This window comes from Nansenia antarctica (genome assembly GCF_963989245.1).
Source record: "Nansenia antarctica genome assembly, chromosome: 19".
NCBI classification, from domain to species: Eukaryota; Metazoa; Chordata; class Actinopteri; order Argentiniformes; family Microstomatidae; genus Nansenia; species Nansenia antarctica.
The window spans coordinates 13,772,841-13,786,854 of record NC_137692.1 but is presented as its reverse complement, the minus strand read 5'-3'; the positions used below and the strand labels follow the sequence as shown (position 1 = coordinate 13,786,854).

The following is a 14,014-nucleotide window of genomic DNA, read 5'->3' as shown; positions in this document are numbered from 1 at the left end:
AGTGATGTGTACATAATAAAATATGTGCAAGGATTTCCTTTTGTATCTTGTCAGGTATTGCAGCTGTGCACACAACCTGCCACAACCTAGCATGCAATAAAACACATGTATGAAACACTGTATGGTGCAGTTACATCTATTCCTCCGTGGCTATTATTTTGACAGTGCAGAATAATATTATTATGCTTATTTTGGTCTAAAACTATAGCTGCAGCCATAGAGCATTATGAACTCAGTTCTAATACTGTATAGTTGGACATAATAAGTAAGTAAGTAAGTAAGTAAAGCTTTATTTATATAGCACCTTTCATAAAAGAAATGCAGCTCTACAACAGCTTTACAACAGGGATAAAAACATTCAAATGAATTTAAAAGCAGGGGAGAACAGTAAAAAGAAAAGGTAAAGATAAAATACACAAAAAAAGGGAAACAATGTACAACCTCTGCCTTAACAAATGAAGGTCTTAATCTCCCTGTGCGCAATTTAAAATATTTAAGACGTCCCTTGCCTTGAAAGTATTTCAGACTTGACTTGTCTTCAAAATATTTATAGTGTATCCAAACTTTTGACTGGTACCGTATATCATTCCAGATATGGAAGATAAGAGGATGAGACTGGTATATCAGGATATCGGGTTTCCCCGAACTGACTGACAGTCTTGGCAGGTCAGGGTAGAAACCGGCAGTATCACATTGCTAAACTAACACACAGGTGACATGACTCAGCTCTGTTTAGTCCAGTTCAACCAGAGTCACACACACACACACACACACACACACACACACACACACACACACACACACACACACACACACACACACACACACATACTTCCGAGACAAGGAGGGAATCCCTGCGGAGAAGGTAATATGTGTTTGTACAACATACAAGCTCAGACCGTGTGAAGTTCATGCATGCTTAATGAGATTAGACAGTGTGTGTAGACACAGAGAGGATCTGTGTCTTCATGGATAGTTCTGAAGGCGGGAGAGGGCTAGACAAGTTCAGCGTCTTCAGGAAAGATGACTTTGAGGCAGACTGGATTAAATTGGCGGAGGTCGGCAGCTTTGGACAGGTGCACAAAGTCAAGATCAAGCTCTGGAGGGAACAGTGTGCTCTGAAACGCTTTGACACAACCCTCTCTGGTACCAACTTCTACAGGTATGCTGTTTCAACATTCATTCAAGTTATGTTATTATACAGGTATTAGTTATACTATACCTCTAAAAAAACAAACGAGCACTTATCACGTTTCTCTCTGTGTAGGAAGATGATTGAAGAGGGGTCTAAGATGGAGAAAGTGAGGTTCAAGTACATCGTGTCCATCTACGGGGTGTGTCACGACCCCCCTGCCATCGTCATGGAGTACATGAGCAACGGTTCCCTAGACAACCTCCTCGTCAGCCACATGTTGATGTGGCCTAAGAAGTTCCAGATGATCCACGAGGCCGCCATGGGGATGAACTTCCTGCACAGCCTGAAGCCTCCGCTGTTGCACCTCGACCTGAAACCCTCCAACGTCCTCCTGGACGACCACCTCCACATCAAGGTGAGAGAAGATCTGCTTAGATTAGAACAACCATTCGTGACGTTAGAATTATAAGGTTCTATCTCCATTTTTGTCAAAATTGAGTTTTTTACATAATCTGATCCATTAGGTGTTTATTAATGCCTGTGTGGTGTTATTTTTTAAATGTTGACATTTTTGAGTTAGTAATTCATAAAATACAAAGGTTCCATCTCACAAAACATAATGGAATGTAAAAACTTTGACGCTCAATATCTCTGAACTGCCCTAAACGGAGATAGAACCTTATCATTCTAAGCTCACGCATTACTGCTGCTCTGATCTGGATGGAAGTAGTAGGTCCATGTTGTTAACTATCTCTTGAAACTGCTAACTAGCCAAGAACAATCAGATGAAAGTGTGAGACTTGATTCTAATTTAGATCACTACACACAGCTACGTACATACTGAGGATAATGAGGATTCTGGTCTGAAGAATAATATTTCTCTGTCCAAAGATCTCCGATTTTGGCTTGATCAAATGGGAGGAGTCTTTGAACAAGGAGTTTGTTGAGCATTTGATGTCGAGAGGAAACCTCAGCTACATTCCTCCTGAAATGTTCAGCCAGTGTTCAGAACCTCCTGAAACCACTTTTGATGTTTACAGGTGAGCTGCCAATTCCTACCACACACAGAGGCGTAGAGTCGATAACTCTTACACACACACACACACACACACACACACACACGCACGCGCACACACACACACACACACACACACACACACACACACACACACACACACACACACACACACACACATTCTCACAGTGCATTGACAGAGCGTTTACTAATTCACTGGATATGTCAATGAATAATTATGGCATTCATTGGTCCTAAAGTCATTCTTTCAATCTGGTTTCAAATGAGAAAACTTTGATCGTATGATTCATATTTAATGGAATAGAGCGTGTGGGGGAAGTAGAATATGAAAGTGATACAGTATGGTCAAAGATGACTTACGTGTTTCTTGTTTTAATCAAGCTTCTCTATTGTGATGTGGGAGATTCTAACACAGAAGAAACCATACCCAGGTAGGTAGAGTTGATATGTATATGTTTACGGTACATGTGGGAATACGGTACCTGTGGGAAAACTAGGGTTAGGGTTAGGTGCTAGGATGCTAGGGTTAAGTTTAGGGTTAGGATTAGGGGTAGGGTTAGGGTTAGGGTTAAGGTTAGGGTTAAGGTTAGACATGCCAGCATGTACCAAGTCGACTTAGCACCTAACCCTAACCCTAGTTTTCCCACATGTACCATATCCCCACATGTACTGTAACATAATATAAACAGTTGCAAAGACAATCGTGGGATTGAGCCCTGTTGGTGGCACAATGTGTTTGATGAATGAAGCTGCTATTTATTGTCATTGATGAAAACATAGCCCCATGTCTTCTTCTGGATTAAAACCAGGAAGCAGTATGACAACAATGTTGATAAAGGTGTCAGCTGGTAGGCGGCCAAGCCTAGAGATGATACCAGACGACAAACCACACGAATGTGACCAGCTGATCAACATCATGCAGCTTTGTTGGGACCAGCATCACAAAGACAGGCCAGCATTCTCAGGTACAGGAACACTGTCACCACTGGCGGACTCAGGAGGGGGGCAGGGGGGGCGACTGCCGGTTGAAAAACGTCTGTCTTAAATGCCCCTTTGAGTGTCAAAAATGCCCTTTTGAGTGGCGAAAATGAGAGGACGTGCCCTATTGGTGCCCCTCCAATGGTCTAAACTTGACCATGTGCCCCCACAGTTGAAAAACGTTGCACTTAAGTGCCCTTTTGAGTGGCAACATTAGAGGATGTGCCCTATTGGCTGCCCTTCCAATGGTCTAAACTTGACCATGTGCACTGATGGGGTCCCATGTTGTGCAGTAGGTGCCCTTTTTTTCTTTTCGCCCCTTCAAACAGCCTGAGTCCGCCACTGACTGTCACTGTCTATTTTTTTAGACAAACATCAATTTCACATTACTGTATTATTCCAAAATGTCTGATTTGACCATGGAGAGAGAGCCTGATCTTCTGAATGTAGGGGAATGCTCTGGTCTAGGTATGGTGCATCATCTCAGGAGTGAGATTTATTGTAATCCTGTCTAATTAGATTGTTAACAGGGTCACCTTTAGTCAAACAAGCATTTAAGGCTGCGGATTAAGGAAACATGGTAATGAATACTAATTAGCATCATAAAAGTCATTCAAAATCAAAACGGAACAAAGCAATTTTCTGCTCGTATAACCATATCTGTGTGATTTAATTTATGCATGAAATTAAATCCATTTCAACAGCAGTGTAATTAGCTAAATTATCTTCATCTGTCTATTGGGGCAGAATGTGCATACTTAAATGTGTATAATCTGAGCATCATAGACATTACCTCTTCTTTCCCAGGCAAACGCAAAACTGCATCTTTCTAAACGTGTCTTCTGAGTGTTTAAAGCCTGGCACACACATAAAGATAATCTGGCCGATTTTGGCCAGGATTTCCCTCTTTCCAACCAAGGACAGCAAACGCCCCGATTATCGGATGGCTCTAAAGCAGGGGTCTCCAATCTTTTTTCATCTGAGAGTTACTTTGAAAAAAAACTTAAGTGGCCGAGAGCTACTCATATCTTATTACTTACATTCGTTCACATAACGTATCAAAACACTCTGAAATTCTTCATTAGCATGCTCTGTTTCAAATGTCATTTGTGTAAGGTCACTATAGTAGTAGCAGTATATTCTGTATCCATATATCAATGTATCACATCACCTCCATTAACATATCAAAAGCATAATATGATATTATCATCATTTTATGGTCCACATGTGTATAATTAGTGTAGTATTATTAATTCACATCAAAGTCATAGAAAACATTTAAAAATATTTTTACTTAGTCCGACTACTTTTTTTTCTCCTTAAACGTATTTTCTGTATCCATATATGTCTCACATAACCTCCATTCACATATCAGAAGCTTATAATTGTATGGTCCACATGTGTGTAAGTAGTCTTTTCAGCCAGAAAACATGAGTATTTCTTTCTTCTTTTGTCTTGTCTTACACACGTCACAAAAAATATTGTGCATGTGTGTAATAAGTGCATTCACTCATTCCTACACTTAGTGAGATGAATGTCACTGCATGGAGTCTACGAGAGTTGTGTATGCTGGAGTGTATCCACTTAGGTTCACTCTTATAGAGTCATTTAAATGCTCATCTGTCAGGCTTGTTCAGAATGTAGATTTCATTAAATTCATATCAGAAAAAAGCTCATTTGCAAAGGTATGTAGAGCCAAATAAAGCAAATAATTTCAGGGCTGCTTGGTGAATATTCTTATAGTTTTCTGGTTCTACCATACATACGAACATCATGTCCAGGGGGTGTACTTGTACATCAAGCCACGACACGCTACGGAAACAGCCCCATTAGGCTCGTTCTTCGGCACTTTATTTGCCCTGTCGCACATGGCTGCCTTGTACAGGTCAGTCAGGGTACTATAACACTGATCACGCGAGAGCACACCACACAAAATACGATCAAAACTGTTCAATCCATTATTATTTGTATTCATTTTTTATTTATTCTTTTCTTCATGTGCAGGGTTTCTTTCAGATAAAAAAATCTGTTAAGATTTAGAACATCTTTATGTGTGTACCAGGCTTTATGCATGCTGTGCTTCAGTCAAATCTACAAATGCAGTTAAATGGATTATCAACAGTTGGTCAGCCTGTCTCTGTCTGCCTGTTTCCAGACATTGTTCGAGAAACAGAAGCTCTCAGCGATGTCCTGAAGATCCCTGGGGCGCTGAGAGGACACAGCAATGGAGAACAGACTCACAGTCCTGACTACACACTTCTATCTCCAACATACCAAGTAGGTACCCAGCTAGCAGGCTTACGGTGTCAGCAGACTCAGTGGCCCTCTATCTGCTAACAGCTGTCAGCATGGCCGGATCGTGCTCACCGACATTACGGTGGCCCGACAGTAGCAAACCAACTTCAAAAACAGTGGTCCTTTGTCACACAGCTATCGGCTAGCTGAGTATGTTATAAATGGTAAATGGACTGACTTATATAGCGCCTTTATCCAAAGCGCTTTACAACGGCCTCTTATTCACCCATTCAGCCACACATTCACACACCAATGGCGGCAAGCTACCATGCAAGGCGCCGGCCCGCTCACTGGGAGCAATTTTGGGGTTCAGTGTCTTGCCCAAGGACACTTCGACATGTGGCCAGCCGGGGCTCGAACCGCCGATCTGCCAACCTTGCGATCAGTAGACGGCAGCTCTAACTCCTGCACCACAGCCGCCCCTATTGTTATATCACTCACGGATAGGAGCCTCAGCAAGTCGACACCCACAGCCGGTCCTGAGACAGACCACCGGTGGCACACTGCTCTGGCTGTTGACAAGCCGTCGCCTCCACTCCTTCGCCACCGTCTTGCCGCTATCAGGGCGGCTGTGGCTCAGGAGGTAGAGCCGGTGTGTAATGATCGCAAGGTAGGCAGACCGGCGGTTCGAACCCCGGCTGGCCGCATGTCGAGGTGTCCTTGGGCATGAGACTGAACCCCAATGAGCGGGTCGGGCACCTTGCATGGTAACTTGCCACCATTGGTGTGTGAATGGGTGAATGAGAGGCCGTTGTAAAAGCTCTTTGGAATAAGGCGCTATATAAGTCAGTGTCTTTGAGCCTCGGAAAAGCGCTATATAAATGTAATGAATTATTATTATTAATTAGTCCATTTACTATCTTCCTTTTCCCTTCTGCTTCTTTACTGAGTTTTATATTTAGCTCAAATGGAGGAATTATTGGTCTTTACATACGTAATGTCTTTGAGCTGTCAGACTACAATTGGCATTCCAACTGTTTCTGTACCACTGGCATGCCAACCATCAGTCTACAATTCCCGACTGTTGGTCTACCATTATCACACCATCATCAGTTTTCCATTGGCATACCGGCCGTCAACCTACTCTTAGCATTCCGACAATCGGTCTACAATTAGTATGCATACATTGGTCCATCATTCACATAGCGACTGTCGGTTTAGCGTTGGCATTCTGGCAGTCAGTCTACTACTGTTGGCATGCCAACGGGTGGTATAAAATCGGCATGCAGGCCATCAGTCCCCCAATAGCATGCTACCATCAGTCTATTATCGGCATAGTAGCCATCGGTCTGTGGCATGCCAATTGTCACCCATCATAAGTCACTGTTGGGCTAATAGCAGGGATTTCATCATTTTACGGCTAGTTCGATATTGGCTGATAAGCCGCTCCATTGCCACCAGCAGCCTGATAAGCGCTTGCTGGCTGGGGACACTATATTAATATGAAATGGTCTGCACTTATATAGCACCTTATTCCAAAGCGCTTTACGATAGCCTCTCATTCACCCATTCACACACCAGTGGCAGCAAGCTATAAAGCAAGGCGCCGGCCCGCTCCTTGGGAGCAATTTGGAGTTCAGTGTCTTGCCCAAGGACACCTTGACAGATGGCCAGAACCGCCGAACCGCCGACCTTGCAATCATTAGACACCGGCTCTACCTTCTGAGCCACAGCCACCCCTATTATACTGTCTACACTGTCAGTGCATCCTTAAAGCCACCTTGCATAGCTAGCTCATACACTAGCAATAAGGGAATTATCACTAATACTGTACATACTGTAACACTGAGGTTTGAGTAGAGACTATCAGACATTACTCTCTGTAATTCGGTTGTTAAGTCTGACGTCAAACGTGACGTTTAGCAATTTCCAGGTCCAAACCAGAAATTCCCTGCACCATAGTACCAGAATGACAGTTCAATTTTCAAGTTTTTTAGACTCGGATCTATTCATACAACAAGGGACACAGCACATATTTGTCAGCGTCTTTGAGCCTCGGAAAAGCGCTATATAAATATAATGAATTATTATTATTACCGAGGCATTTCGAAGACAGCGCCTCAGCCAACTTTGGACCCGGAAACACGTCACGACTTAACAACCGAATACTGAGGTTTGAGTAGAGACTATCAGACATTACTCTCTGTAACACTGAGGTTTGAGTAGAGACTATCAGACATTACTCTCTGTTTCTCTTTGTCCTTGGCTTGTTCTCTCTCATGTGAAAGCAATAGTCTTGATAAGGTCAGCTGTCCTTATATCATATGAACAATATGAACAATTCTCCTTTGCTCAAAGGTACAGATGCTATTCTCTCTAAATAGCTACAGCAGTTTCCTGAATATCAATAATTACCTTTTGATTCATATGTGATGGATGGAAATTTAATTACCACAAAATGTTTCCGGGCTGAAATTACTGCTATTAACACTTGAACATTTCCATTATTCTTATGCAGAAATCAATGCGTGAGATGGCTGACCCCTCCTCAGGTGAATAAACCTACAGCAAGGGAGAGATGCGAAATCTTGTTCAGTGTGTTTAAGTGCCAAGAGCTGACATTTAACATTTAACATTTACGATTGTCTCGAGCAGAAGCAGGCTTGTTAATAGACAAATGGGAAGCAAGCTGTGGTGTCAAAGTCGTGCGATGAAATACTTTCGTATTCACCTCCTTCAAGGCACTTAACTTAAGTACTTAACTGTTGATATGAATAATGCATAGGGTGCAAGTCGTGTCTGCTTAGATAAAGACTACTTATACCGATATGCAAATTGCATATTTACACTGTTAGAACTATTGTAACATTTGGCGCCGGCAATATACAGCATAAGAGTCCCACTGGGCATAAAGATGTCACTGCAATAATATTGAAGTATATTTATATATATATATACTTCACTGAGTTATAATATAACTGAGTTAAAAATGAATTAGAAACCTTCGAGTGACACTGAAATTGACTGAATCCATTTAATTTTTGCCTGCCAGGTTTATACTGTAATATACTTTTGATTAATAATTTAAAACACATTTTTTTTGCATCTCTGACAGTCTACATCTTACTGTATCTCATATCTCCTGCACCTCTGCATTCATAGGTGACAGCGACGACAGCGTCGAGGTTCTCACTCTCCTGTCCAAGAGAAACTTTTCAGGTTTCAGACAGGCTGTGAGGAAGCAGCACGTGTCTCTTCTCTTCTCCAACAACAACACTCTGCTCCACCACGCCGTGGCCAGCGGGGACGCCCCCAGTGTTCAGCAGGTCATCAGCCTGGGCGCTCAGGTACATCTGACCATTATTTGATTTTTTTGAAACAATATTTTATTAGAAGGAAGTACACAGCACAGCACTTATGGGTACACAAAAAGGAATTCTTTTTTCCCCTCTATGTATCCACCCACCCACCCACCCATCACATCTGGCCATTATACAAAAGTACATTGGTACACTAAGAGTGCACTAAACACATTTACTCTAAGTAGGCCAATCATTTTCCAAGACCTCCTTCAAAAATAGACTGTATAGCACTGTGTACTGTGCTTAGAAAAAGGAAGAAAGACAAAAACATGTTGTTTTGTTCCTGTCAGGTCAACAGTCAGAACGTCCAAGGCTATACTCCTCTCATCATCGCCGTGCTCCGGCGGCTCCACGAGGTCTGCTCCCTTCTGGTGGCCAACCGCGCTGAGGTCAACCAGGGGGACGGAGACCAGTGGAGCGCCCTCCACTTTGCTGCTCAGAACGGAGACGACAGAACCGTCCGTCTGCTACTGGACAACGCCGCCCAGGCCGGCGCCAAAGAGAAGGCGGGCTGGACGCCGCTACTTCTGGCCGCTCAGAATGGACACGAAGGCGTGGTGCGCCTCCTGCTGCTGCGCGTGGAGAACGGCGAGTTGGAGCAGAGGGAGGCGCAGCAGGGGAGGACGGCGCTACACGTGGCGAGCGCCTACGGTCACCTCAACATCGTTAAGCTCCTCCTCTCCCTGGGGGCAGACTCGAACGTGACGGACAACTCCCTGTCCACTCCTCTACATCTGGTGGCGGAGGCGGGGCACTTCAGGGTGGCCAGACTGCTGATGAAAAGCGGGTCGGAGGTGGAAGTTCACGACCACAGACGCTACAGGCCCCTCCACCTGGCCGCTCTGAAGGGACATGTCGGTATCTGTCGACAGCTTTTAGCTAACGGAGCCTCTCCAGACCCCAGGACCCTGCAGGGATGGACCCCCATGCACCTTGCTGCCCTGAGGGGGCATGCCGCTACCGTCTTACTGCTGGACACACACCATGCCTCAGTCAATGCACAGGTCTGTACTAAGATAAGATAAGGTTGTATTGCCTGTTTGCACAGATATTTGCTTTGCATACGGACTCAGCACAAATAAAACAACAAACAATAGAAACATACATAATTCAAACATTGAAATTAAAAATGTATGATGCATGGTTTCTATAAAGTGCTATAGTGTACAGTATAATTATATCAAGTGAACGTGGTATTCATCAATCTTCCTGAAGACTAGTTGCCTCATCTGCTTCCTTGATTCAACAATTTGATAGAGTGGAGGCCAAACACAGTCTGGTAGCAATTAAGTTTGCACAATGGTTGGTCTGTAGCGCTTCTTTGATTACAGGAGATGATTGATATTCTAGTCTAGATGGAGGGCATGCTTGGGTCGGGGAGATCAAATGTATCAACCTGTTCATGCTGTTGACGAGGCTGCTGTTGAAACCGTGTTCTACAGGCACTTTTGTCGCTAACACCTACAAGCTTTTACTGGTTGTTATGTACAGTATTCTAGGTTTTCTAAATGTGACATGTTCTAGTCTTTTGGTCCGCATGTTGGCAACCAATCGAAATGTTTGGACTTATCTTTTGAAACACAGAACTACGTTTCAACGTTGTTGAGAATCACAACACAAACTTGTTACGTTTAGCTCTAAAGTTCAATGTGCAGGATGGTGTTGGACCCAAGTGCGGTGCGGCTCAGATAAACGGAGGTCGAGACAAGAGTAAAATAAATGTTCTCTTTACTGAGATAACTACTATACATTGTTAGCAGGCTCACAAAACAAGCTGTGATAGTTGACTAGTGATGCGTCATTGATTTTGAACAATGTGGAAATGTCGAAAGAAAGAAAAGAAAAGTCTGATCATTACATCAGATCCCGATATGCGGACCAAAGCATTAGAATGTGTCACAAAGGTGCTCCAGATGATCCTTATAGATATATTACTAGTACAATGATGATGTTGATGATGATGTATATGACAATACAGTATGAAGACGATATCTTGTTTCTATCAGGGTGAGGAGGGCTGGACTCCGCTCCACCTAGCCTGCCACCATGGCCAGGAGGAGGTGGTGTCCAAGCTGCTGTCCGCGGAGGCGGAGTCTAACCTGGTAGAGGACAGCGGTTGGACGCCTCTCCACCTGGCCTGTAACGGCGGCAGCTTTCCCATCGTGCTCCAGCTCATCTCTCATCACGCCGACGTCAACGCCCGCAACAGGAGCCAGGCCACGCCCCTCCACCTGGCCGCCCAGCAGGGGAGCGTCCCCATCGTTAAGGCCCTCCTCCTGAACGGCGCGGAGCCGGGAGCGCTGGACGCCACTGGCTGCACAGCCCTGACCCTGGCGCAGAGGAGTCACAGGGAGGAGGTGGTGCAACTACTGGAGGACTGAAGCTAAGGTCCCACATCTGTATATGTGACAGCAGCTAAGGTCCCACATCTGTATATGTGACAGCAGCTAAGGTCCCACATCTGTATATGTGACAGCAGCTAAGGTCCCACATCTGTATATGTGACAGCAGCTGGTGTCTTGGGTAACAAGTAGACCAAGGTCATTTTTCATTTTTTACATATTATGAAAGTACAGATTGTTAGCTTTCAAATGATGTGTCATACATTGAAAATAATTTGTTTTGTCATACATTGTTAATTGTTTTTGTTTATCCCGCCCCTTCGTCACTTTGATTGGTTTCTTGAAAACAAAACATGCACCCCACCCCCAAACCCTCCTCTTAGCAGATCGGGGGAAAAAACAAGCGTACTTTGCTGTCAAATTAAGTATATTTACTGGTTGTAAAGCTGTTGTTTGTTATATTGAATTGGTACTTCAAAATGTCTAGTTGCATATTATGAAAAAAAAAAGATTCACATATGTATCCATCAGGGTTTCCGTTAGAAAAATTTGCCGTCGGACATCGTGTCCGGGAAGAATTCGATTTACCGGACAAACGTGATATATTCCGGTCATCATATTAAAATATAATAAAAAAAAAAAAAATCAAAATCATATTTTTTTCCCCTCCAAATCTAATATAGCTGTTTGTCGCGGTGATTACTGTTGTGTAGCGGCCTATATGCCATTTAATGTCTATTTCTCATCCGATACGATTAGATGCGAGCTATATAATATATAATAATATAACATGATTTGACGCATGCGCGCTATGCCATGCGTCAAATCCAGCGCTGAACGGGTCCAGCGCTGAACGGGCGCCTCACTGGGAACTGAACAGACAGCATCGATCAATGAACGGACTCCACATTACGTTAACTGAAGTTTGTTAAATTGTTTGGGATTAATGTGAGTTTTCTATTTTCTCTTTCCAGTTTTACCCTTTTTTTTAAATCAATAAAACAACGTCATTTCTATAAGTCTCGCTGGTTGGGAAGGCATTTCGTTTAGCTCGAGAGTATGACAATGGGAAGAACATAACTGTTTATTGAGAAACAATTGATAGGCAGTCTGGGATACGTATATAAAGAAATACCACAATGTCTAGATGTACAACATTTTATTGAACAGTAACAGTGCAAGCATGTAGGCTTCTGGCGTGACACGGCTAGCCTAATTTCCGTTCATATGCCTTTTATCAGATAAAATAAAATAGAATAAAACTCTTTGAAAATAAATAGGCTTTAAATTAACTTGCAATGCGTATGTATCAGTGGCGGCTGGTGGCCAAAAATTTGGGTGGGGCACAGCAGTGTGGCGGGGGGGTCCTCTTTCGAATTTTTTTTCGCGTGCACGATTTTTTTTCGCGTGCACGCGCATAAAACACGCACTGGCATTACAACCATTGTATAATTTCAACTTTCACCCTTAAAATGACCTTGTGGGCCATGGAGAAGTTACCCTGTCAACTACAGACACTGAGGTGGAAGAGTGACCGGTCTATGGACGTCGGTACGGTCCAATACCCAGTGTCAGACAAGGAGGAAGTCTAGTCAACAAGGCTAGTACAGGCCTCACAGCTACACTCAGGTTAATAAAGGTAGCAGATGAATATGTGTACTATGTGTCTGTGTGACATGGCTACATCAATGAGCAGAGATGAATGCTGCAGTCAGTAGTACAGTAACTATCTATTTCATAGACACATGATGGAGGATGATGGAGAGTGATGGTGGTCAACACATCACAGCAGGTCAACACATTCAATGATGTATCACAACCAGACCATGTCAGAAACACAACCAGACCATGTCAGAAACACAACCAGACCATGTCTGTATCACAACCAGACCATGTCTGTAACACAACCAGACCATGTCAGAAACACAACCAGACCATGTCAGAAACACAACAATGCATCAGCTGAGTTAAAGAAAACCAACTCTTACCTTTGATGACAGAACATGAGCCGTGTTTACCCGTACCGCCGCCTTGCCCCGCGCATATTGCTATGAATAGTTCGAAGATAGGTGCTTGCACGTTAGGTGCAAGGCTGCTTGGTTAACCCATTAGCAGGAACATTATTAGTTGCACAAAATAGGCTGATTTAATTGACCATGAACATCAGAGACAGACATTACGAATGTTCATTTAAAATACTCCGGAAGCCCGAAGTCCGGAAAACCGGAAGTCGGGAGTCCTCAGCATAATGCATTGTCTGCAATACAACCGGAGATTTCTTGGCCAGGGCGCACAAATGTGCGTCCTGGCCAAGAAATAGAGACAGCCAATTGGAGCGCTGCTACAGCTCACGTGTAAACGAAAAGTATTCGTCCTGGCATAGACTTGCATTGACACGGCGCCCCGCGTTCTCTCCCTATGTATTTTAACAGTGAGTTTTACACACACACACACACACACACACACACACACACACACACACAGAGATAAAAATGTTTATTGTATTGGAGGATTTTTAATGAATGCTGATAGGCGCCGACAGAATATCAGCCGCATTTTGTGAATAAACAATGTTTATTTAAAAAAAAAACTTTTACAAATCGCAACGAGGAAGTGAAGGTGGGGGCGGCGCCCCAGCGCCCTCTATCGGCCAGCCGCCACTGGTATGTATAGGCTAATTTCCGTTCGATGTTACAGCCTAGGCCTATCGCCTATGCCTTTTCTCAGATAGATAGGGGATAGCCTTAAATAAAATAGCCTAGAGTAAAAACTCTGAAAATAACAATGGCTGCTCATATAATTCAGCTACTTATTAGGCCAACGTCGCTTTTTGGCAGCATTGAAGCGTGCAGCTGCGGACTTGAAATCAAAGCTGCAAAGTGTCTCTCCGCAACTTGCAATGCGCATTAGCCGTGTGACCTTGCCC

The 14,014-nt window shown here is 43.6% G+C and overlaps 1 protein-coding gene across 1 annotated transcript; it reads left to right on the top strand.

Annotated features, from left to right (window-relative positions):
• Positions 1-968: 968 nt before the first annotated feature.
• ankk1 (ankyrin repeat and kinase domain containing 1) lies at positions 969-11,127 on the top strand (the record flags this gene model as incomplete). The annotated part of the gene is made up of 8 exons (XM_080548943.1): positions 969-1,162; positions 1,268-1,550; positions 2,027-2,175; positions 2,553-2,602; positions 2,981-3,136; positions 8,547-8,731; positions 9,037-9,750; positions 10,753-11,127. 8 exons carry the CDS (start codon positions 969-971, stop codon positions 11,125-11,127), a joined length of 2,106 nt encoding a protein of 701 aa, XP_080405069.1.
• Positions 11,128-14,014: the final 2,887 nt, after the last annotated feature.